The 27368-nt window shown below is 37.8% G+C and overlaps 1 protein-coding gene across 1 annotated transcript; it reads right to left on the reverse strand.

The window, feature by feature from the left end:
• Positions 1–377: 377 nt before the first annotated feature.
• LOC127410138 (kinesin-like protein KIF26B) lies at positions 378–26850 on the reverse strand. The gene is made up of 15 exons (XM_051645217.1): positions 26639–26850; positions 25778–26155; positions 23516–23884; positions 15649–15806; positions 12401–12572; positions 9456–9653; positions 8221–8314; positions 7245–7507; positions 6624–6807; positions 5787–5931; positions 5528–5687; positions 2609–5408; positions 2325–2494; positions 1935–2085; positions 378–1748 (listed from the first exon to the last, which is right to left on the reverse strand). Exons 1-15 carry the CDS (start codon positions 26702–26704, stop codon positions 1549–1551), a joined length of 5508 nt encoding a protein of 1835 aa, XP_051501177.1. The 5' UTR covers positions 26705–26850; the 3' UTR covers positions 378–1548.
• Positions 26851–27368: the final 518 nt, after the last annotated feature.

Below are 27368 nucleotides of genomic sequence, written 5' to 3' on the forward strand. Positions count from 1 at the left end.
AGTAGACATGAATATTTAGGAATTGGAGCAGAAAGAAGTAGATGCAGCCCCTGGAACATGAGTCACTGTGGTGACATTCTGCAGTCTGTAATGTCTCTGAATTCATAATTGGGTGTTTTTTGTCCTACTGTAACATCTGAATGAACTCCTAATGGACTATTTCATCTCAGTCTGACAGCATGATGGGCCAATCAGTTGATTCATTGTAATCTGCTGAAATGTGTTGCTGTGTAAAGTGAATAAATACAAATTTTCTATCGTCTGTTAATGTTCTGTGAACATGTTTCTCAGGTAATGACTACAGTGGGTATTGCACATATAAATGATAACATTTCAGTAAAATAATTTATAACCTAATTTAAATAAAAACAGTACAATGCATTACAACTTATTTATTAGTGCATACACATAAGGGCAGAGGACCTTTACAGTATAGGCTAAGCCTAAGTGTCCTCATAATGATTCGCTCTTTGAGCAACAGCAATGGTGACACAATGCACACAACGTGTTAAAATTATATTTATTATATACAGGATGCGGCTGTTATAGTAACACTCAGTGAAAGTTGTTTGGGCTAGCCTGGGTCTGAGACCTTAGTAATTGAAGCCTTCAAAATTGTTGGTCAACTTGGCTCAGTGAGGCTTTTCACACTAAGCTAAACCCTTGATAAAAAATGTTTTTAACCTTGTGTTAAGCCTAGGTGAAGCAACATTGCATTCACACTTGTAATTTTGAACGGGGACTAAAAAACAAAATGTTTTTAATTTCAGTTTGTTCTGACCAAACCCAGGTTAGAGTACAGATGAACAGTGTGAAACATAGCACACAATAGGGTTTTTCACACTTTCACCCTTTTTCATTCTAAACCCCTGGTAAACGAAATCCTGGGTTTTCATGTTTCTTACTGTTCATACCCTGGGTTAATAATTAATTTTGGGTATTCACGTTCCGATGTTTCACAATGTACATTCGTAAACCCTAAGTAAAGTTTCTTATTTGCATATTTTCTGTGTCAGTAACAATGATTAGATGAATACAGCTTGCGACGGACCCACAACCTGTCAGTGGACCTGTGTAAATGTCGCCAAGCAAATCACCTTTGTCTTTCGTCTTATGAAAAATGCCACAGATGCTAACCCCCTTTCAAAATTACAAGTGTGAAACATTGCTTAACCCCAGGTTAAAAGCGGGGTTTTAAAAGACATTAACCCTGGATTAAGTGCAGTGTGAAAAGCCCTAATAACCTAGGATTATGTTAATTTAACACAGGGTTAAAAATGTCGAGTGTTAAAAGGCCAATTCAGCTCCAATATGTTGAGCTCAGTTAAGACTCCTATCCAATTGTTCTTTTGACCTCTCTCAATGCTAAAGCTGTCTACAACACAGGAATTTACAGCAAATTGGATTTCAAGTATGCCTATGGCTTCATCAGCACCAGTGGAAGCTTCCATATTATTTAAGGACTTCTGTGGTGGATCAGAGGCATTGTTTTGTACACATATTATATTGCATAACAGGTACAAAGTGATCATCTACAGTCTTCACATGCTATATTCCTATGCACCCTTTATGATCTACAGAGGGCAGATGTCGCAACTTTTGCCTGCACTTGGTTGTAACATCAAAGCAGGTTACCATTAATACATGTGCTTTACAGAGGTTAACATGGTGCTCTAGCCGTTCAGTGACCAGCTCCAAAGCCTCTAAGTGCTCCAGGGAGTCTACCTCAAATGTTTGCCATAAGTCAACTGCAAAATATATCACAAAAATAACATAATAATTATGGATAAGTCACAGTTTGAACTGTGAAGTTTAAGCAGAACCATAGATAATCATACAGTTTTCTATCCTATTGCAGTGCCTAATATTAGTATACATAAGCAGGAAATATATATACAGTATCCATCTATATAAAATGGCTTTTTAACCCTTACATTCATGGGTCCATTTTGCAGGGTCCACCATCAGATGTTGCTTGGCATGTTCCAACTCCCTCTTGAGAGCATTATACTTGACCCTCACCTCTGCAATTCTCTGCTGTCGATGCTCCAGGAATTTCAACTTTGCACTAAAGTGGACTATGCCCTGAAAATGTAGATTTCGAGTTTCCCTCAATCACGTAAGATACTATAAAAAGTGATTTATCTGAGATTAGCTTTTTAGTCTTCTATCACACCAACAATTTTTAGATCAAGTTAATATTAAGGGTTGAGCCAGCTCTCAGTTGTGACCAACACTACCAATTTATTGGATACACAAAGATTGCAGGTTGTGAATAAACAATAAAACACTTATTTTTGTCAATGATGTATTTTGAACCTCACCTTGTTCCCTGCCACACCTCTTTTCTGTAAAGTATCTACGTTATCAATCTCATAGACTTTAATTTCATAAGAGTCAGAAACACCCCGATCCACCCTGTGCATTTTGGGCCCACTAAAGGATCTCTTCAGTGTCTGGAGGTTGTCTTTAGATGAGCATCTTAAATTGGATCCTGTGGACAAAGGAACTACAGTAAATATGAAGATCATATTGTTTTTAACTCATCCAAACTATTAAAATGTTTTGCATTATCATCATTCATATGCCTGAAGACTTTCATCCTCACCTATGTTGGTTCTTTTCTTGGAACTTCTTGTGCCTTTAGCAGCACCAAGGGTGCAGCTCTGATCACTGATGGAGTTGTGTGTTGAACTGCTGCTGATTGTAGCTTCGCTGTCTCTAAGCATGCTTTCATAACCACTACTGACCATACTGCCCCTGCTATAGAGTAAAGCTGTTTTACACATGGCAGGAGGCAGCTCTCCACTAAGAACACTGGTGGTATCGCTGGCATGACCACTACAGTGGTATGATTCACGTGGAGCAGTAATCTGGTTGTATGGGGATGGCAGTGTGTGATTAAAAGTTTTCGTCATCATCAGTTCCTCACTTTCATCTAAATCAGACCCACCTTGGCTAAAACTGGAAAGAGAGTCTCCACTACTTCTTAAAAGTTCAACTCTTCCTTTCAGCACTAAACCAGAGGACTTGGGACAAAGACCACCTTTCACCTGACTTCGAGATAAGGATTGTGTTGACCAGGAACTTTGGTTGTTGGAGATTTCATTATAAGAAAGGCTTGTGCTCCTGTTGATTGAGCGTCTGGTAGATTTGGGGGATAAGCTTGTATTCTTGGGACAAGCACCTGACATTTTGTGGATCTTTAAACTTGGGGTACATTTTTTAACAGCTGTTGACTTAGACTTACTGATTTTGGATGGCTGATTTGTGTCCTCTGCATCAACATCATGCATGGGGAAGAACCTTGGAACTCTCCCAAGACTCTCACTGGCTTGACACTTTACAAAGTCCTCCTCAAAGCCTTCTTTAAAACCAGGCAAGTTCATACTCTTTGACTGAGCTGGCATATAATCTCGCTCTAAAAGGCCTTTAGAGCCCACATCAATGCCACAACTGTCTTCAAGGAGTTTGGTCTTAAGTCTTGTCGAGGTACAAATACCCTCCAAGCTTCCAGTTGATCTTAAAAAGGTCTCACTATTGCTCAGATCAAAAGTTTGACTTCTGCTAGATAATGCTTTCAGTTTTGCATTAAATAGCTTCCTGCTGTCCTCAAGAGGAGATTTTTTGTCAGTTTTATTCTCATTTGTCAGAAGCTGCCACTGATTTAGCAGTGCACTTCTGACTATTCCTGGCCCTTCTTTCTTCTCTACATTCTTCTTTTTTGTATTGGGGATATTTGTATGTGTTGATGGGAGTGGAGCATTATCTTTGGTCCCTTCCACAATTTCCTGTTTCAAGATATATTGCTTCCTCTCAGTTTCTCTTGGACTTTGTGAATTCTTATGTTCTGTGTTCATGTGTGGACATGAGGCATCCTTGAAGTCTTTCTTTTTGCTTAAGCACAACCAGCTCTGCTCGGTTAGAATTTCACAAGCATTCTGTCTGGACTTTGAGACCTCAATGTACATTGAATGGTTACAACTGGGGTCAGTTGTTACCTTGGGTCCATCTTCAGTCAGGGGAACCTCTGACCAAGTTGCACACTGCGGCGGGTCTTTTGAATCAATGATGCCGCTTACCTTGTCAATACGTGTATTGACTGTTTTTTGTTGGACAGGTGCATTCTCATTGACAGTTGCATCAGATAAGGCCACTGAGATTTCAGTCTCTGAAGTTTGCACATTAGAGGTGGATCTATGAAAACTCACAGTTTGTTCTTCACCTACACTCCCGATAATCCTGACAGGTTGACACCCATGTGTTAAAGTCTGGAGAGAGTGTGAATCATGAGCACTTGATATTTTTGCCTTGTCATTTTCAGTGGCCCCATTTATTGTTACTTCTTCAACCACAGTATACACTAGCTCATCATATCCATTAAGATCCAGTGGCTGCTGAACTGTCACAGTGATGGTGGCCTTCATCTCTTGTTGGTTCTTCATTGTAAAATTTAGAATGTCTTCATTCACATTTGCAGAAACAGCCAGTGGGGTGCCCGAACTGGCAGACAAGGATGAAGAAAAAGAAGAGGAGGATGTAGATCTAAATGAACTCTTGCCAATGGGAGGAATTCGTGTCTCAGGTTTAATTGTGGTAACATCTAATGACATATTTTGGTCTTCCGATGTCACGTCCATTTTTTCAGCATGATGCTTAGATCTACTGGGCGACTGGCCAGATAGCGCTGGGTCACTCTGCCTCACAAAATCTAACTCTGGTGAGCATGTCTGAACAATATCTGAATCGCATTTGGCAGCAGCATGTGGCATTTCATTAGAGTTGTGAATGATATCATCCCTTTTTGTAGGGCTTCCCTGTCTGATACTGTTTGATGCCCATTCACTTGATCCTTGATCTTCTGATGAAATTGATTTCTTCTCAGTTTGAGTTGATTGAGGTGCTTTAATCACATTATCCATGCCAAATAACTCTGTTCCATCTATGTTTCCCAATCGATTCTGGAGTTCTGCAAATGTGTTGCACTTCAAACACTCAAAATCTGACTCCAAATTATCTTGCAATATTGTTGGCTTTGACTCTTCCTTAGTCTTTTCTTTTGGTGTTTGTTTCATGCGACAGGCAAGTGGTGGAGAGATTTCACAAAGCTTCATCAGAGAAAGCTTCTTTGACTCTAACTTGCTCTTGAGTAAGGACGGAATAATAGGCAAAACCTCTCGGCTTCTATTTGTATCCTCTTTATTGAGGAGGCCAAAAGGATCCATAGAGATGACTGACTCACAAGACTTGTTACTGCCAGGGTGAAATTCTGGATCACCAAAGAAACCAGGAGAGGAAGTATCCTGATCCAGTGTTCCAGTGGACTGGAATGTTCTCAGCCTGGTGGATTTATTGACTTTCCTCTCATTGCCTGAGCTTCTTCCTCCCGGTGAGCTTGAGGAAGATTTCTAATAATGACCAAAAAATGTCAAGATGTAAAGCACAGTCTAAAATTACAGTATTTGAAAAGAAACCTAAGCACATGTCCATAATCAATTAATGAACTAAAACAATTTCTGAAACATACCCTGATCTTCTTTTGTAGCTTTCGGATTCGAGACACTGTCTGCATTGTACAGAGGCTTTCTGTGAGGTCTTGGGGTGAGGTGGATATATGGGCAATAATTGTGGTGGAGCAGTTGATATTGTTCAGAGAGTCTTGCAGGAGCATGTCTAAGTAACTTCCACTGTAGTGAACAAATAGACATTGATAATATGCTTTATGTTCATATACTATTAGTAAATTCCTCTGCTTAATTTTATAATTGAGATATACTTGGACGTACCTATTAGGGATATGTTTATGTCTGTTGAGCTTGGCTATGATAGTATTTCCAAGGTCAGCAAGGCAGATTCCACAATTGCTTTCATCCCTCTCCCCTACACAGCTCCCTAAATAGATCAGGCTCAGCTTGCTTTGGTCCACTTTCACTAAAGAAAATATCCATTATATTTATAAACAAAATTAAACAGATACATAATTGAAACGTGAATAAATGAAAAGTGGAAAAATAAAATACATATGTTATAAAAATTTCAAAAGTATGACTATGCAAAAACTTGTGTCTAATTCATTAACCACCCACAATGTAGTTTAAGGCAGGCAAAATCATTGCTAAAATAGTGCTGAGTCTTGAGTATTTAAATTTTTCTGCATAAACACATTTTATTTAAAATACATGTTTGTGTACATTTTCTATAAATCATGGCAGCAGTAATTCACTAAATAAAGATCAAATAATGGAGAGTAGTGGAGTGATGCTGTACAGTCTCAGATGGTGGTCTGCAGCATCCACCACTGTAGCTCAGAACTGGCCTGAAAGACTGGAATTGCACCATGCAAACTGCATTCAGCACAGATTGTATGGGTGCCATTAGTTGATCTGCCTAATTTAGAGAATCAGGCACTAAACCAGCGCAGACAGCGCTTCGAAATAAACAGTGCTTTTACTGGGTGTGACTCAGTCTTATTAAACTCCACCCTCAGTGTTGCATTAGAATTGAAATGTTATCCAATAGGCCTTTGCAAGACTACATATCCAAGCCCAGTTTTTTTTAAGATCATTACTAAGAATCTGCACAGTTAAGCAGTTACTACAGCCATGAAAATCAACTGAACTCACTCCCAGATTTAGTGCTACTCCCTATGTGCTGTTGGCGAACATGCAGGGTGAAGAACATGTGACAGCTGTGCAGTGGTGTCCCTCCACTGTCCACCATTCCACTGCTGCGAGATGCAAGAGCTGCATCTAGTAGAAAAGCTGCTCTTTCTGGAGTTGGAGCATTTAGTACACTGTGGTTGCAAAGCTGTAATACAACAACACAGGTTTGACAACACAACCTAATAATGGGTCTCCAAAGTAAATGGAATGTTTCAATTAACATATCAATGAGAATCTTTTGAATTTGTATTGATCCCCATTCCTCATGAATATTAATATATGCCACGCATGGGGTAATAAATGCCCTGCAAAATGACAGATGTTTCTTAAAGAGAAGGCTTCTCCTTCATCCTACCTAAATATCTATTTCCTGGTCATCTACCCAACTAGGACATTTTTCTTTGCCTCTGTGCCCTTGGCTTGCCCACTTGGGTTTTTTTAAGGCACTTGTCTTTGGATAGCTGAGTTGGAGCAATATGTATTATTTGCGCTATATAATTACACTGAAATTTAAATAATTGAGTATTTTCTTAGAGTTCACAGTGTATGTATTAGAACAAAGAGAGTGCATTCATTACTTGCCTGTTGTTCATAGATGAGGTCTTCTTCGAGGTAAGCATCTGTCTTATAGGTGTCCTTGCAGTTGCCTGTTTCAACACCAGAGAGTAAATCCCTGATGGCATTGTTTTCCCCACAGACCTCTACAGCTGACACGGAAACAGAGATGTTTGCCCATGTCTTGTCTTTCTTCCTGTTAATGAGCTTGAAAAGCCAAGAGATGGCACAAGGGAGGACTCCAAGGCTTTCGGTGCACCCATCATGGCCAATCATTGTATACAACATTCCTTAAAACAAAATAAATAAAAGTGAGAATGCTATTTTTCCTTGCAGTTTATCACAGAAAAGCTCCCCTTAGGCTTTCACAGAATAACAATTCACAGTTGTATTTTGTCATTCAGAAATATTCTTAAGTGGCTATGGCCAATGACTAGACAAACTGGGGTGTAAAATGTGTTATGGCAATGTCATCACCAACTGAACGCAAGCCACTTCTAGTCAAGCATAGACCTGTTTAAAAGAATTATGATGTTTGGCTGCAAGCCAAGGGCCAACATGGAGGCTGGGTAATTCAATCTAGCTAAAAGCCAATGATGTCATACTCCAAGTTACATGTTAGGGATTGTTGTCATTTTGGATGGATAACTATTAATAACCTTAAAAGTGGATTAACCATTATGATCTACCATGTAGCCACTCCCCTTGACATAAAATGCATGCCCATTAAGAGACTCCACAAGTCACATGCAGTAGTAGCAAGTAAACATATCTAAACCTGAACCTCTAAGTGGGACACAGTGCCTTAAAACATCTCATCTATGTATAATTGATTGATTTACTTTTTATTAATTTACAATGTTAGCGATGAGCAGAGCACATGTTGAGAGTAGAGTGCTTAAACACTACTAGTGAAATATTGACCTTAGAAAGATTGGCAATTTCTATTTTATTAAAGGAAGATGCTGGAAGGTTTTAACATAGAATACAGCTGCTGACTCACCCACTTTGGTTTGTCCAAAGCTTAGGATGCAACCATCGGTCCCAGCAACCACACACTGAAGCAACTCAGACAAGCTGCTCTCACAAACTTCAGCCTGAAAAATAACACTTTAACTTATTTTATTTTTTTTGTAAGACAACACTGTTGTGCTGCACATTTTTTGGTCTCATTTCACTTAGATCTCAAGGATATTTTTATAGTCTCCTCTACATATATTATTTAATAAAAGTCACAAATATTATTTCACTGAATCAACCTGTCTTCATTAGTTTACACCAAGTTATGTTAAAGAGTTAGATGATCAAGTAAAAATAGCTCCATAAAGGAATATTCCAGGTTTAATAAAAGTTGAGCTCAATCAAAACCATTTGTTGCATAATATTGATTATCACAAAAATGTATTTCGACTCGCCACTCGTTTAAAAAAACTAAAACAAAAAACAGTTACAGTATGGAAGTGAATGGGGCCGGTCCATGAATGCTAAAATACACATTGTTTCAAAAGTATAGCCACAAGCTATAAACATTATACAAATTGCTTACTAACATGTGTACACTTAAAAAAATATTTTAGCCTATTTACATTAAATGTCATAAATTTACATCAAATTGATTTATGTAATCTTTACCTAAATTAAATTAAAACTGAAAATATGTTTTTTTTTTTGTTTTGTTTTTTTGTAATAAGATTACTCAGTTTAATTTGATGGAAATGTAAAAGAAAATTATATATATATATATATATATATATATATATATATATATATATATATATATATAGTTATAGGTATAGGTATAGTTATATATATTCACTGGCCCCATTCACTTCCATTATGAATTTTATAAACATTTTATATATATAAGGGTCATAAATCACTGTTACAGTCAGGTGTTACAGCCACAGATGCAAGTAAGGAGCTTAACTTGTACTGAACCCAGAACATTCCTTTAAGGTAACAATTGTAGATTTCTGCTTTTTACGGTATATTATGTGGAGATAACCTTGAATTGTTTTGCCATAAATCAAGCCAAATGTGAGTGAACATAATCATCTAAAGAGTGAACTCAGCTCAATTGATTGTGCTAAGTATGCCCTGATACTGAATATCTGCTCTCAAGTAACCAAATCTGAATGTGTCGTAAATGTTTGGATATTATAACTCAGATGAGCTCGGGACAGTAGACAGATCAGTTTTCAGGTCATAAGACAGAAATAACAAAGCAGCGGCCTTGACCTGGGTTGAATCAGGGCCAAAGAGAGCATCAAAGGTAAAGGTTTTTGGGGAGACTGCAGTGCCAGCAGCCTGTCTCTGAGGGTTGTGGGAGGCTGGATCCAGCACTGTGATCTGTTTCTTGCGCAGGTCCACTTTAAAAGTGTGTGACTGGGAGGGCTTTGACACAGGAACCGAACAGACTCGCAGCATTACTTTGATCTAGAATTGGGCAAATGATACCAGAATCAATAATATTTTTAAAGACAAAGAATATACAGTGAGTTGATGATAAATGTAGTTGATCAACAACATGCTAATTATATATTATGTATAAACATAAAAAATCTACAATAAAACGGCAGTCAACATAGCAACATTTTGGAATTTTAACAATAATATAAAAAATATTTAAAAGATTTGGACTAATTTTACTAACACTTTACAGTCAGACTGAATCACCCATTCTTAAAATATACATACAGTAACAAAATCATGGAATGGCTTACGTGCCTTAATTTCTTTGTAAATTGTATTTTATTAAAATAATTACAAATGTTATAATGAAGTGCTATCTAATGCATAAGATAAAAGGGGTGAAACAGACAGCCAAACCACTGTGCACAACAGTGATGTCATTTATCAGTCTATGTTAATGTATAATGAAGACTGTATATGCGTTAAGATTTAATGCTATCTGCATTGCAGAGTGCTGGATTAATTATTAGTTAGTTCAACTTTCACAGATACAAATGTCCTGGTTCCAGTAACTATAATCATACAGTATATGTAATGCTAATATTGATTACTCCAGACTCAAGACTTGAAATACCCCACTCTTTCATGATTTCATTAAATACAATTCTAAACCTTTTTAGGTTAATGCTTCGTCTGATACCTAATGCATTTTTCTAGGGATATTATCTTCACTGTCCTGAGTCTGTCAAATCATATTTATGAGAAATGAATTATTTAAGAATCCATTATCTCTGCTACAGTTGCTGGATGTGCAAGGCTGAGTGCGTTCTAACTGCAGGTGCTACCCTGAGAGTGATATAATTTGAAACTCAAGACCAGTCCCATCAGCGTGAACTCTAGAGAGTGAAGTCAGTGCAATCTACAATTAAACTAAATTGATTTCCCTCCTCGAGGAGGAGGTGCAGTGGAATGGGAAGGCCATTTGCTTCAAATTTAGAGGTTATACAAGTAATCCCATGTTTCCCTACAAAGTGAGGAAGGTAGAGATCAGCCATATTTCAAGGAAAGACTGAAGGAAACCTAATCATCATATAAACTCAGCAAAAAAAGAAACGTCCATTTTTCAGGACACTGTTTTTTAAAGATAATTTTCTAAAAATCCAAATAACTTTACAGATCTCTATTGTAAAGGGTTTAAACAATGTTTTCCATGCTTGTTCAATGAATCATAAACAATTAATGAACATGCACCTGTAGAACGATCGTAAAGACACTAACAGCTTACAGACGGTAGGCATTTAAGGTCACAGTTATAAAAACTTAGGACACTAAAGAGACCTTTCTACTGACTCTGAAAAACACCAAAAGAAAGGTGCCCAGGGTCCCTGCTCATCTGTGTGAACATGCCTTATGCATGCTGCATGGAGGCATGAGGACTGCAGATGTGGCCAGGGCAATAAATTGCAATGTCCATACTGTGAGACGCCTAAGACAGCTGATTGTCCTCGCAGTGGCAGACCACGTGTAAAAATACCTGCACAGGATCGGTACATCTGAATATCACACCTGTGGGACAGGTACAGGATGGCAACAACAACTGCCCGAGTTATACCAGGAACACACAATCCCTCCATCAGTGCTCAGACTGTTCACAATAGGCTGAGAGAGGATGGACTGAGGGCTTGTAGGCCTGTTGTAAGGCAGGTCCTTACCAGACATCACCGGCAACAACGTCGCCTATGGGCACAAACCCACCTTCGCTGGACCAGACAGGACTGGCAATAAGTGCTCTTCACTGACGAGTCATGGTTTTGTCTCACCAGGGGTGATGGTCGGACTTGCGTTTATCACCGAAGGAATGAGCGTTACACCGAGGCCTGTACTCTGGAGCGGGATCGATTTGGAGGTGGAGGGTTCGTCATGGTCTGGGGCGGTCTGTCACAGCATCATCGGACTGAGCTTGTTGTCATTGCAGGCAATCTCAATGCTGTGCGTTACAGGGAAGACATCCTCCTCCCTCATGTGGTACCATTCCTGCAAGCTCATCCTGACATGACCGTCCAGCATGACAATGCCACCAGCTATACTACTCGTTCTGTGCATGATTTCCTGCAAGACAGGAATGTCAGTGTTCTGCCATGGCCAGCAAAGAGCCCGGATCTCAATCCCATTGAGCACGTCTGGGACCTGTTGGATCGGAGGGTGAGGGCTAAGGCCATTCCCCCCAGAAATGTCCGGGAACTTTCAGGTGCCTTGGTGGAAGAGTGGGGTAACATCTCACAGCAAGAACTGGCAAATCTGGTGCAGTCCATGAGGAGGAGATGCATTACAGTACTTAATGCAGCTGCTGGCCACACCAGATACTGACTGTTACTTTTGATTTTGACCCCTCTTATTCCATTTCTGTTAGTCACATGTCTGTGAAACTTGTTAAGTTTATGTCTTAGTTGTTGAATCTTTTTATGTTCATACAGATATCTACACATGGTAAATTTGCTGAAAATAAAAGCAGTTGAAAGTGAGAGGATGTTTCTTTTTTATGTGAAGTGTCATACTTACATGCAGAATATGCCTGTTTTGAATACAACAATATTTAAACCACAAAATGCATATACATTTACTAATAGTATAGCATTACTCAGATAATCAAACTGTATATTACAATATAACTAAACATTACTATTTTTGATTGAAATATAAGCCATACAATTTTTGTTCAGTAAAATATTTTGATATCTTGTGTAGTTTAATAATAAGCATTTGAGCCATACCTTCCCCATCCCAGGTGTTTCCTTGCTTTTATTAGTTAACTGCAAAAGGCTCACTGGTACCGGAGGGGGAGACTTCTGCAGAAGACTACTGAAGTTTGTTGGGTGTTGGGAAGCACCACTCTCTGAGCAGTGCCTCCCTCTCCTAACCATTCCATTCAGCTTTTGTACTGCCCTGTAGATGTTGTCATGTGATATAGTAGAAAAGACAGATACATGTACTGTATACCTTGAAACAGCATCTCTTCTATATTCACAGAATATCAAAGTAAATAGGGCTGTCAATTGAAGAAAATGTTTAATCAAATTAATTACAAGATATGCCGATTAATTAATTGCAATTAATCGCATATTTAAATATTTGTTAAAATAGGCCACAAACTAAAGATAATTAAAAACATAACACCGGGGGCCTGGGTAGCTCAGCGAGTATTGACGCTGACTACCACCCCTGGTGTCACAAGTTCGAATCCAGGGTGTGCTGAGTGACTCCAACCAGGTCTCCTAAGCAACCAAATTGGCCCGGTTTCTAGGGAGGGTAGAGTCACATGGGGTTACCTCCTCTTGGTCGATTAGTGGTTCTCACTCTCAATGGGGCGCATGGTAAGTTGTGCATGGATCGTGGAGGGTAGCATGAGCCTCCATATGTTGTGTGTCTCCGCGGTGTCATGCACAACCAGCCATGTGATAAGATGCATGGATTGACAGTCTCAGAAGCAGAGGCAACTGAGACTTGTCCTCCGCCACCCAGATTGAGGTGAGTAACCGCACCACCACGAGGACCTACTAAGTAGTGGGAATTTGGCATTCCAAATTGGGGAGAAAAGGGGATACAAATAAAATAAAAATAAACATAACACCAACTAAAGATAATTCAGTATATAATAATCAACAAATTTACAGTATATATTTATATATATACACTCACCGACCACTTTAGTAGGAATACCTGTACACCTACTTATTCATGCAATTATCTAATCAGCCAATCAAATGGCAGCAGTGCAATGCATAAATCATTCTGATACAGGTCAGGAGCTTCAGTTAATGTTCACACAACCATCAGAATGGGGAAAAATGTGATCTCATTTATTTCGAGCATGGCATGGTTTTTGGTGCCAGAAGGGGTGGTTTGAGTATTTCTGAAACTGCTGATCTCCTGGGATTTTCACGCACAACAGTCTCTAGAGTTTATTCAGAATGGTGGCAAAAACAAAAAACATCCAGTAAGCAGCAGTTCTGCAGACAGAAATGCCTTGTTGACGAGAGAGGTCAACAGAGAATGGTCTCAGAATGCACAACACATTGAACCTTGAGGCGGATGGTCTACAACAGCAGAAGACCACGTCAGGTTCCACTTCTGTAGGCCAAGAACAGAAAGCTGAGGCTGCAGTGGGCATAGGCTCACCAAAACTGGACAGTTAAAGACTGGAAAAACATGGAGTTTCTGATGAATCTCGATTTCTTTATTTTTGAGGTACACAGATAGTAGGCCCACTGAAGCCTCAGCTTTCTGTTCTTGGCTGACAGAAGTGGAATCTGATGTTGTCTTCTGCTGTTGTAGCCCATCCGCCTCAAGGTTCGACATGTTGTGCATTCTGAGATGCTATTCTGCTCACAACAATTGTACAGAGTGATTATCTGAGTTACTGTAGACTTTGTCAATTCAAACCTGTCTGATCATTCTCTGTTGACCTCTCTCATCAACAAGGCGTTTCCATCTGCAGCGACTGTTGTGCGTGAAAATCCCAGGAGATCAGCAGTTACAGAAATACTCAAAAAAGCCCGTCTGGCACCAACAATCGTGCCATGGTTGAAATCGCTGAGATCAAATTTTGTCCCTATTCTGATTGTTGATGTGAACATTAACTGAAGCTCCTGACCCATATCTGCATGCTTTTATGTGCCACACGATTGGCTGATTAGATAATCGCATGAATAAGTAGGTGTACAGGTGTAACTAATAAAGTGGTCTTTAAGTGTATATACTGTGTGTGTATATATATATATATATATATATATATATATATATATATATATATATATATATATACTACCGGTCAAAAGTTTCAAAACACTTACTCATTCTTTATTATATTTTTTTTTTTCACATTTTATAATAATAGTAAAGTCATTAAAACTATGGAATAACATAAATGGAACTTTGGGAATTATGTTGTGACTAAACAAAATCCAAAATAAATCAAAACTATGTTATATTTTAGCATCTTCAAAGTAGTCACCCTTTGCCTAGAATTTGCAGACATGTACTCTTGACATTTTCTCAAACAACTTCTTGAGGTATCACCCTGGGTGCTTTTTAAACAGTATTGAAGGAGTTCCCATCTATGTTGGGCACTTATTGGCTGCTTTTCTTTATTATTTGGTCCAAGTCATCAATTTCAAAAACTTTTTTTTTTTTATTAAATTTTAGATTTATAATGAAATAAATTAATATGTTGGCACAATTATATTTTTGTCTACAAAACTAATTTCAAACATTTAAGCATACACTTTCAGATCAAAAGATTTTTAAGATCATGGGACACATTTCGGTCAAGTGTTTCAAAACTTTTGACCAGTAGTGTATATAATCCAGATAATTCAAAGACATTACAATCTGATGAAAATTCATTATTATGAAATTTAAGTGCGGTCAGGGGGCATAATTAATCATTAATTAATCATTAAAAAGCATTTTTTTAATATAAGTAATCACACTGAATAAATGAGTTAAACTGACAGCTTTAACATTTAAATGTGTTTCTATGTAAAATAAGTTAATATCAAATTCCTCAACCTCTCCATCTATCTCGACAGTGAAATAAATGGCATTTATAATCACGCACAAGGTGAAGATCAACAGCACATAACCAATATTACTTTGCTGATATAAGTTTTTTTGTTTAGTTTTTTTCTGTCAAAACACAGGAGATTTTAAGCAGAATGTTAGCCTCAGTCACCATTCACTTTCATTGCACCTTTATTACATACAGTGAAAGTGAATGGTGACTGAGACTAACATTCTGCCTAACATCTCATCTTCTTTTGTGTTCACCAGAGGAAAAAAAGTGATATCAGTTTGAAACTGGTTGTTTTCAAGGGTGAGTAAATAAATTATGACAGAATTTTCATTTTTGGGTGAACTGGTCCTTTAGTAAAATTAATGGTTAAGCACCATTGGTATCTTTGGAGTTGAATGGTTCTCTGCTGATTAATTTCTGAAAATGGTTACTGACTTTAGCTATTACCTGGTAACAAATGACAAGGCAGCAGAGGTTCCTGCAGGTATCAGGGAGGACATACTAGAAGCTCTGGATGGCTGTGAGGCGTTGTAGTTGCATAGTGCTTTAGAGGACACGCTGTCCTTCTCATCCGCCTTTTCTGAATGCAAAGGACTCTGTAAGGACTGAAAAAGATTTAACCTAATGTTATTATGGTTAACTGTTACGCTCAGTAATAAATACACTGCAAAAATATAGTCTTAATCAGTATTTTTGTCTTGTTTTCCAGAAAAAATTGCTAATTATTTTTCTAAAAAAATAATAATAATAAAATCCATCCAAATGAATTGAGTAATTTTTACTAAATTAAATTAATAAAATAAATATATTCAAGTTTTATTAATTTAGTTAAAGATTTTGTTAAAGGATGTTTAGATATTTTTACTGGACAGTCACACAAAAATACCAAAAAAAAAAAAAACAACAAAAAAACATACAGAAATATGTTTTTTTGCAGTGTACAATAACAATCATTATCCTTGTTCAATATGTTCTAAATCAATTAAAGAAGATTATTTCTGACATTGATTTAAATATTTCATTTGCACATGAATACCACACCATGACACCAAACAATATACAGTATATAGCATATGAAAACACTGTGATACAATGCGGGTGTGTAATGCACTGCTGTCAGGCACTATTATTAGGGAATGTTACAACTTGAGCGCAAGCTGACTCAGATTTGCAGAAGTCATGAACTTCCTTACAATGTGTCTAAGCATAAAAAAAAATGCCTACCTGAGGCTACAGGCACTGACCGGAGGAGTCATGCTTCAGTCCAACATTTAACCTCTTCCTGGCAGCCCAAAACAATATTCAGGCTGTTTTCCTTTGCCTATCTTTGACTGAAGCCATTGCTTGCCTGCATTTATCCACATTTCCAAAGTCATGATCGCTGAGCACTCCCTGCCTTTATGTCTTATCAATATTTTAATCCAACCATGTGAAATAGGTGCCCCCTCCTTGCTCCTTTCCATTAAGTACATCTTGCCAGAATTCAATGCCAATTAGTGCTGGGAGCAACCCTGAGGCTGAACAATATTGGCTCTACTGTTACTCTCCTCTCTGTCTCTTCTTTCTTTCTCTTACTTCACTGTCCTCCAGAGACAATCTAAGATTTAATTATTTGCATATTATATGTGTCTTATTTCCGCAGTTACACATTCCATAAAAGCATGCGGCCGTCCACTGGCCATCAGTGTTATGTTTACCATTCCAAATAAAATCCTACAAAATGCATCTGTTCTGCTTTTACTCCATGTATTAAAACAGTTTTTTAAATTCCACTTCCAGTGCATAAGGCTTGAGTGAATCCAACTTGGATGTTTGTGTAATGAAATAGAGCCGGACTAATGGACTTGATATGCCATCATGCACTTGGTCAGCATTGCATAAAGATCTTACTGTGAGTGCTGATGGAGCTGTCTAAGACTACAGTCTGTGCCCCACTCTTATAATGCATTCTCATTGCATCTGTATTTACGATCAAGCCCCGAATATGAATATTTTAATGGCCCTTAATTATTGCAGTTATATTGATCATGCTTATTTTTTGAGAAGGCTGCTCTATGGCACAGATAAATTGTGGGCTTAACCATTTACCATAAAAGTTATGCTGTATTCACTGCATGAATATAACTGAAGGTGATTTGAGGGCTGTAAATAATGATTTACTTATCAAGTCAAGTCAAGTCAAATCATTTTTATTTGTATAGCGCTTATCACAACATACATCGTTTCAAAGCAACTTTACAGAAAATCATGCTTTAACAGAAAATGAAACTGTAATATCTATAAAGTCTTAGAGTCATCATTGTGTAGTTTGATTAAATATGATTGTAAATTGTCTGTAAAGATAAATAATTAAATAATAATTGTATTTAGAACCCCTGTGAACAAGCCAAAGGCAACTGTGGCAAGGGACACAAAACTCCATAAGATGTTGGTTAATGGAGAAAAATAACCTTGGGAGAAACCAGGCTCACTGTGGGAGCCAGTTCCCATCTTGCTAATCAGCATAAATATAATGCCAATATTAGTTATTTTTGTGCAGTGCAAGTTATGGTATAAAATGAGTAAACTAAGTAAGTGTTAAGGACCAGAGTTTAAACAAAGATTTTGTATGAACTATAAGATTTATGTCTAATATCTTTGAAGTTCAGCCTGGATTAACAGCAGAAGTTCAAACTGATGCATTGTCTTTTGTTAGTTGGCTGATGAAGGCTTTTGTTGGCAAATAATTGAAAGTCTATGTATTCAATTTTAAGAGTGTAGTCCATCATTACACCAAGGTGATGCAGGCAGAGATCAGTGAGGTGCATCACAGTTCAACCAGCAGGTCATTTCGGTGAGGTCTATCCTAAGTCCAAGGTTTAGACAGTGGTATTCCATGTCTTATGGTTGGAGTTGGCACCAGTTCATTCCCTGAAGTCCCTCATAATAGACTGTTGGCACTGGCTGCATTTAGTCGTCATCACTCAGAGACACATAGCAGTGGAGTCCGACACCAAGCAGGAACGGAGGTGGATCTGGCCAAATTTGAGACAGGGAACCAAATAGAATAATATTACTGTAGATGCCATTCAATTTTGTTGAGAGTTATAGAGCATGATAAATGTTTCTGATAAATGTTTCTGGTTCCGGCAGACCTAACTAAAGCAGCCTAATTGTGAGTTGATGGATAAATTAGGTGTATGCCTGGCTAAATAGATGAGTCTTCAGTCTAGACTTAAAATGAGTGTGTGTGTCTTCATCCCGAACAGTGTTAGGGAGACTATTCCATAGTTTAGGAAAATGATCTACCTCCTTTTGTGGAATTTGATATTCTAGGAACTATTAACAGGCCAGAATTTTGTGATTGTAATGAACGTGATGGAATATAGCGTGGTAGAAGGTCACTTAAGTACTGTGGAGCTAGACCATTCAAAGCTTTGTACATACACTACCGGTCAAAAATTCTTTATTATAATTATTATTATTTATTTATTTTTTTTTCCACAGTTTAGAATAATAGTAAAGTCATCAAATCTATGGAATAACATAAATTGAACTATGGGAATTATGTTGTGACTAAACAAAATCCAAAATAAATCAAAACTGTGTTATATTTTAGCATCTTCAAAGTAGTCACCCTTTGCCTAGAATTTGCAGACATGTACTCTTGACATTTTCTCAACCAACTTCTTGAGGTATCACCCTGGGTGCTTTTTAAACAGTATTGAAAGAGTTCCTATCTATGTTGGGCAATTATTGGCTGCTTTTCTTTATTATTTGGTCCAAGTCATCAATTTCAAAAATGTAATTTTTAAATTACATTTTAGTTTTATAATGAAATAAATTAATATGGTGGCACAATTATATTTTTGTCTACAAAACTAATTTCAAATATTTAAGCATACGCCTTCAGATCAAAATATTTTTAAGATCAAAAGTGTTTCAAAAGTTTTGACCGGAGGTGTAGTTAACAAAATTTTTAAATGAATATGAAATTTAACAGGTAGCCAATGTAAAGATGATAAAATTGGGCTAATATGATCATACTGCTTGGTTCTAGTCAACACTCTGGCTGCTGCATTTTTAACCAATTTAAGTTTATTTATTGAACTTGCAGGACATCCTCTCAGAAATGCATTTCAATAATCAAATCTTGAAGTCATGAATGCATGAATTAGTTTTTTGGCATCAGCAACAGAGAGCATGTGTCGTAACTTAGCAATATTTCTGAGGTGGCAGAATGCTGTTCTACAAACATTGGAAATTTGATTTTCAAAGGGCAGATTGGTATCAAATCTAACACCTAAATTCTTCACTGTAGAAGACGATGTAACAGTACATCCATCGAGAGTCAAATTATATTTTTAGAGGTTTTTGGTCCAATAATTAGTACCTCTGTTTTTGTCAGAATTGAGTAGAAGGAAATTTCTGGCCATCCAATCTTTGATTTCATTGATACACTCTGCTAATTTGGAGAATTGTGAAATTTTGTTGGGTTTCCAAGAAATATAAAGTTGGGTATCGTCGGCATAACAGTGGAAACTTACTCCAAGATTCCTGATAATATCTCCCAGGGGAAGCATATATAAGGAGAAAAGCAGAGGCCCTAAAACTGATCCCTGTAGCATGCCATACTTAACTTTTGTTGGATTTGACAATTCATTGATTAAACAGACAAAGTGGTAGCGGTCTGCTAAATAAGACCTAAACCATGCTAATGCAAGACCACAAATGCCAACATAATTCTCAAGCCTATTTAAGAGAATGTCGTGATCTATGGTGTCGAAGGCAGCACTAAGATATGAAAGCACTAGAAGAGAAATGCAGCCGCGATCAGATGATAAGAGCAAGTAATTTATAACTGATAAGTGCAGTCTCTGTACTGTGATGGGGCCTAAATCCTGACTGAAATTGTTCATATATTTCTCTGTAGAAATGAACATTGTTGGGAGGACACTACCTTTTCTAGTATTTTCAACATAAACCAGAGATAATTAGCCAATTCTCCAGGATCAAGCTGTGGCTTCTTAATAAGCAGTTTGATAACTGCCATTTTAAAGTTTCTTGGGACATGTCCTAAGGATAGAAAGGAGTTAATGATATTAAGAAGAGGTTCTGAGATTACAGGGAATATCTCTTTTAAGAGTTTAGTTGGTATTGGATCTAACATACATGTTGTGGCTTTTGATGTTTCGATAAGTTTTGTTAGCTCTTCATGACCTATGACAGCGAAGGATTGAAGTTGCTCGTGAGGAAAATTATGAGATACTGTTTTCTGTGGTTCTGTGACAGATGATTAAATAATTCCAATTTTATTTCTGATTATTTCAATTTGATCAGCAAAGAAATTCATGAAGTCATTATTATTGTGTTGTGACAGAATATCTGGTTCAGTCGAGGCTTTATTCCTAACCAATTTAGCCACAGCACTGAATAAACACCTAGGATTTTTTTGGTTATTTTTTTTTGGAGTTTGATAAAATATACTGACCTGGCAGCTTTTAGTGCCTGTCTGTAGCTACAGACACTATCCTTCCATGCACCACGAAATACCTCTAATTCGGTATACTTCAACTTGCGCTCCATTTTCCGAGCTGCTCTCTTGAGAGCATGAGTGTGATCATTGTACCATGGTGCGGGGATTTTTTCTTTAATTTTCTTTAATCGAAGGGGGCGACACTATCAAGAGTGCTAGAGAAGACTGTATTTATATTTTCTGTTATTACATCAAGTTCTTCTAGACTTTTTGGCTTACTGAGTATATGAGATAAATCTGGAAGATTATTAGTGAAGCTAACTTCAGTGGTTGAAAGAATAGTTCTACCTGAACGATAGCGTGGTGTAGATCGCTGATCGCAGCATACAAGAGACAAGGTAATGATTTGAGATGTCATCGCTCTGTAGCAGAATTTTTATAGTTTCAGTATCAACTACATATGACAGAATTAAATCTAGTGTATGATTATGCCAATGAGTTGGTCCTGTCACATTTTGTCTGACTCCAAGAGAGTTTAGAATATTGATAAATGCTTATCCCAATGTGTCATTTTTAAGTCACCAACAATGAAAGCTCCTTCCACAGTAACTACTAGATCTGATAGAAAATTTGCAAAATTCACCAAGGAAATCAGAATGCGGCCCGGGTGATCTATATATTGTAGCAAGGGCAAAAGACAACAGAGATTTTTTTAATTGTATCTGACGGTGTCACATTAAGCATTATTAGTTCAAAAGACTTAAAACTTTATCCTGTCCTCTAAGTAACACCAAAAACTTCACTGTAAATTGCAGCAACACCTCCTCCTCGACCCTTCAGGCGAGGCTCATGTTTATAACAATAACCAGGGGGAGTAGAATCATTTAAACTATTAAATTCATCCGATTTAAGCCAGGTTTCAGTCAAACAGAGCGCTTCCAAAATATGATCTGTAATAATTTCATTGACAATTAGTGCTTGCTAAGTTTTATCTTAATAATTTTTTTCTAAATGATTTAGTGAGGGGTTTGTGTTTGGTAGTTCAGGGAATAGACACAGTCTCTCTGTGATATCTTGGTGATACAGTCTCTATGTGTTGTAGTTTATGTGACCTGTGTGATGTCTCAAGGCAGCTAGCAGACATTCAGATTAGCCAGTTTGTCTGCTTCCTGACCTGTGCCCCAGTTAGTCACATACTATCACTATTAAGACTATGAGCCAAATTACTAGAGAGGAGAGCGGCAACTTCCCTGGAGGGATGGAGTCCATCTCTCTTTAGCGGGTCAGGTCCACCCCAAAAACTCTTCAAATTGTTTATCAAACCTATGCTATTCTCCAGACACCACTCAGACATCCAGCCATTAAGTGTCACTAATCTACCATAAACCTCATCACCACGACGATCAGGGAGGGGGCCAGAGAATATTATAGTGTCTGACATCATTTTTGCAAGTTCAAACACCTCTTTAACATTATCTCTATCTCTGGCGAAGCCGGACATCATTAGTGCCGGCATGAATAACAATTTTAGAAAATCTATGTTTAGCATTAGCCAGCACTTGTAAATTTGATCTGATATCAAATGCTCTGGTACCGGAAATGCATTTAACAATAGTGGCTGGAGTCTCTGTTTCCATGTTTCTTACAATGGAATCTCCTAAAACCAGGGCACTTTCAACATGATTCTCAGTGGGTGCATCACTGAGTGGGGAGAATCGATTGGAAACCCTAACAGGAACGGTAGAGTGGTGTTGCTTTGCTGAGCGAGTATGCCGCCGAGACATCACCCAAACGCCCTTCTGCGGGGCTCTACAGCCGGAACCAAAGTGTGTGTGTTGCTTGCTGTACTTCCCACATCCGAAACAATATCTACCGGCTTTTCTCTCTCACTGACCTCCACTACTGTTCGGATGCGTGCCTCTAACTCATCAACATTCTCCGTCAGCCTGACTAATTCCTTACATTAATCACATGTAAACCCCTCACTGCTGACTGAAGAAGCTATAGTAAACATGTGACATGCAATCAGGAAGCAATAATATGAGCTGATGCCATGACTTACCGCAATTGTTATTGTTGGTTGTTCTTGAGTGGCGAGGATTTGAGATCGATGTGAATCCCTCATGCAGTTGTTTGCTGTTGTTGTGTTAGTTCCTGATCAGCAGATGTTTGAGGTTGATGCAATAATCCATGTAAAACTCAGAGGAGAAAAGGAATGCACGTAGTCGAAATGTGTGATGTAGACAAGCAGAAAAAAATAAAAGAAAGAAAACGGGTGTGCATGGTAATATACATGCAGTTTAAATAGTAGAAAAGCAGGGGAAAAAATGAAGCACGGGATAAAAGGATCAAATGATGAGCGTAAATGAATAAGCAATGCTAAGCAGGCTAGCAAGCTACAAACAAACAGATTCATGCAATGTGCCGGCAGCCACTTGTGCCTTGGTATTTCTGAGTACACATAGTTATTGGTAGTTATTATATTTTGCACATGGATGACATCCTGGACATAAAACGTGAACGGCAGAGAAATGGCTATTTTTTTTTTTTTAATCATTTGGAAAAGTAATATGCAGTATCCCAAAAAAGTATTTGGACACTTAAGCCTTAAAATGCATGAATGCCCTAGCATTATGTAACAAAATATCAAATCAAGTGGCATTGTTATTAAAGACATATAGTGCAAACACAGTTTACAAGCAAAACAATGCATGCACATTTTAAACAATATATTATGCAGATGGCACTCGGTTTTATATTTTACTAGGATGGACCTTGTTTGGACATAGAGTGAAGTGTGAACAATTTTTATTTTTGTACTTATATTATATGTATTTGTTTTGTTTTTAAGTTTCTTACCTTATGAGAGACTGAATTGACTCCATTGCATGGGGACAGGGGCCACAGGGCCTCCAACTGTTGACGTCCTTTAACCCAGCAATTCGGTGCTGCGTTGCTGGAACTCTGATGGGACTTTGGGACATTAGAACGGTGGCATGAGGTTCTTGGGAGGGTTTGTGAGCCTGTGTCTAGGCTTATGGATGAGATATTGGCAGTGGTAGGAGCAGCCCATATGGCCCGGTCCTGGGTGAGGATCGTGCGGATGGCCTCCTGCTTTAGCTGGCTAAAGTGAGTGAAGCAGACGCCACAGTGTCCCTCCACGTTGCCCCAGGCTTCTACAGTAGGTGTTTTCATGCTCTCATAAAGGCGAGTGGAGAATTTGGGATCCTGAAGCACAGAAAGAATATTGTTTGGTCTTTTATAAAACAGACATATCCAGAAACTCAGGATCCCGACTCTCTAATTGAGTTTTTGTTGTGTCGGGATCCTGTCACCTGTTTCTGTGTTTGTACCTGTCTTGTGTATGTAGTGTCAGGATCCTACCACTTCGGTTGGTCTTGTTTATAGTTTTTGTGGCTGGATCCTGACTCTGTGTTGTGTGAGTGCAATTGTCTGAGTTTTTTCATTGCCATGTGCATTCATGTCTTTACTGTCTTAATTGTAACTCCGCCCCCTCATTTTCCTCATTAGAAGTTCATGTCCCTCACCTGCCCTCCTCCATTGCCTCTTGATTTCCCCCTCTTTTCCCCTTGTATGCTTTGTTCTGTGCTGTTTCATTCCTCATGTTTAGTTTTTTCTAGTTTGTCTGAGTCTTGTTCGTCAGCCCTAGTTTATTTCTCTTCACCTAGTTTTGCCTTCTCATGGGTTTTTGATTTCTCTGCCGTGTTTGGCTCGACTCAGCCTTTTGTGTTTTGACACCCAGCTTTTATGTTTTATTTTTTTGCCTAAATAAAGGATTTTTTTGTTATTTAGCTGTCTGCATCTGGGTTCATTCTATATGTCCTGACAGAAACGGGATACTGAAAGAGAATGACCATTAAAACGGCCTTAGAAAATTATTTTGTTAATTTATTACTGCAAAGTGCTACCAGTAAAATTGAGCAGAGTGCCTAAGCATGTTTAAGGACTTAAATGTGTACTTTTGTTTTTAAGGCATGTATTTTCAGTGCTCAGGTACATTTTTGGCAGTGTTGGGTAAGTTACTCAAAAAATGTAATCCACTACAAATGACTAATTACTTCCCTAAAATTTTAATCAAATTGCTTGACCAATAACTTCACTACAGAATTAATCACATTACTAATTACTTTTAAGTTACTTTCTAAAATGCTTTTCACAGAAATGTTTTGGTTTTTCCACACAACGAATTGAAAATAATGTCTATTTCCTTGTTCATTGTCGCACACTCTTCCCTTTAGCAGTCACAGAAACCCAAACAGACATACATATGAACAGTTACATTTAGATTTATTCATTTAGTGGACGCTTTTATCCAAAGCTACTTACAAAATAAGGAAACAACATATGAATTAATATTTTTAATGTATTATAAAAATATTATTGTTTTAGAAATATGAGTAAACCAAGTAATGTACATAAAATGATTACCTAAGACAGCGACTGTAATCTGAATTTAAAATGTGTTACACTACTTTAACTTTAAAAGTAATTTGATTACAGTAACTAATATTTTTGTAATCAGATTACACCCAACACTCTCTGTTGGTGATTTGCTAGATAATCCCATTCTATCTTTATACTCCTAAATTCTAAAAATTGCTCAAACCATATTGCTTTTGTGGGAGAATAAGCCAGAGATCTTATCAGAATGAGTATACTGGAAAAAAAACAAGTGGTCCACTAACCTACTTCTCTCCACCACCAAATACTTAGACATAAGCCACCCGCAAATGCATGTGGTGTCACAAATGATACACTAAAGTTACATTTACTTTAATGCTCTCCTTCTCATAGGAACTGAGTTTTCATATTCCACCCATTATGCCCTATATCCCAGTGTAATAAGGGCTGGACGAGTGACACATGAATCAGAGACCAACTGCAAAAGCTAATCGATTTAAACTCGTTTCAAGGGAAGAAAAATAGCACGCGCCCCATGTAATTGAAATATGAGACAGGCTGTGGCTGATGGCATGGATGCGCATGCAGTGGTTTGAAAACAATACCCAGGACAGTCGAATTTGTCCCGCAGCTCAAAATGCAAGGAAATGCATTTTACTATTCTTTTCAAGTAAAAAACAACAAGAGTAATTTGCTTACTTTGGTAGAAGCGTTTCCGTCAATCACTTGTTTCAGCGCTTCCCTTTTCAAGACATTGAAATGAGAGATGCACTTTTTGCATAAATGTCCCGTGTCGAATAACATCTCTTTTTTCGTCCCAAAAGACTTGACTGAGTTGCATTCAGGGTAACCATTTAATGATTCCTTGGACCATTTTGACCGTAGGAGAGAGTTAGTGAGGGGTGCAGAGAGTGAGCCGGCGCTAGAAAGAGCGAGCCCTGTCCAAGGTGCTGCATGGGAGTCATTTGCCGAAGAGCCAGCGCCTTCAGGCGGGGGACGCTCGACGCACAAGAACTCCTTTTGCATTGCTTGACCCTTCGTCCCGCTGAACATGGGACCCATTTTAACGTTGGTCATCTGTGAAAAATCAAAACATTTCGACCTTTCTTAGAACCTCACATATAATATAGAAATGATCACATTCAAACAGTGCAACAGCCTATTAATCATTATGGGTTTTACATATAGAATTAAAACGATGCATTTAGTCATGATTGAATGAAACTGACTTTACAAATTATGTATATTAGCCTACTTTTATTTAATCACGAGCCACAGAGCTACCTAATAACCTACTTTCCGTGATCGTTGACTGTCGGTTGTTTCAGATTACCCCGTTTGATCCATCATATAGTAGTAGAATGAATTTTGAGTGAATATTCGGTCAATACATTTGTAATCTCACCGCATGTTCCATGACAAGTTTCCATTCGATCCATCCGAATAAAAAAATTGCATGTTTCACCCCAAATACTGAAAATAAATAAATAAATGCAACTTCACTCTGTTTAAAAAGGCACAGCGTTCTTTTGAAACGCGCACTGATTTTACGCACCGCACCTTTATGTTCTTATTCTTGGAGAACTTGGTGGTCCGCTGAGAAGTGAGTCTTTGACTTCTGTTCATCCAAATACAAGGATTAGAATTTAATCATCCCATGCGAGCTTTTCTTCAAGTTACCCGTGTTTAAATGCCCGTTGCTAACTTTATTCCTTAGAAAGCTGTTCATGTAGCCTATACTGTATTTATCCTTGGGTTGTTGTTGCATTATGTCTTCATCTTTTTTGTTCTCCGTTACAGTACCACCCACATGACATTGCCCTAAGGTATACAGATCACGAACACTGCTGTGGTTACCGTGTAGTGAGATTGATTATGAGGTAGCGCCACCCAGCGTCATTGTGCTGCCCAAATGCAGGTTGAAACAAAACACATCACGAGTTTGGAAATGTAGTTCAAAGGACACGTTTTTACTAAGTGCCTTTGTGTTTGTTTTTCACTAAACCTAATTTGATTATTTTGAAAAATGGCCATAAATCTAAGTGTTCCATTCAAAACAATTCCAGTAAACAAATGGATTAAAAAAATAAATGAACGTTCCAAGTTCAAAACAAGTTGATTAAAAAGTATAGTCACAAGGCATAAACAACATGTGTGTTAACATTATTATAGTGTGATATATATTATCATATGTGAATCCATATGACTCCATTGGTTAAATCCATGTCTTCTTAAGTGATCCAATTGGTTTTGGTAGAGTACAGACCAAAATGTAACTCCTAGTTCACTA

This window comes from Myxocyprinus asiaticus, chromosome 19 (genome assembly GCF_019703515.2).
Source record: "Myxocyprinus asiaticus isolate MX2 ecotype Aquarium Trade chromosome 19, UBuf_Myxa_2, whole genome shotgun sequence".
Lineage (NCBI taxonomy): Eukaryota > Metazoa > Chordata > Actinopteri > Cypriniformes > Catostomidae > Myxocyprinus > Myxocyprinus asiaticus.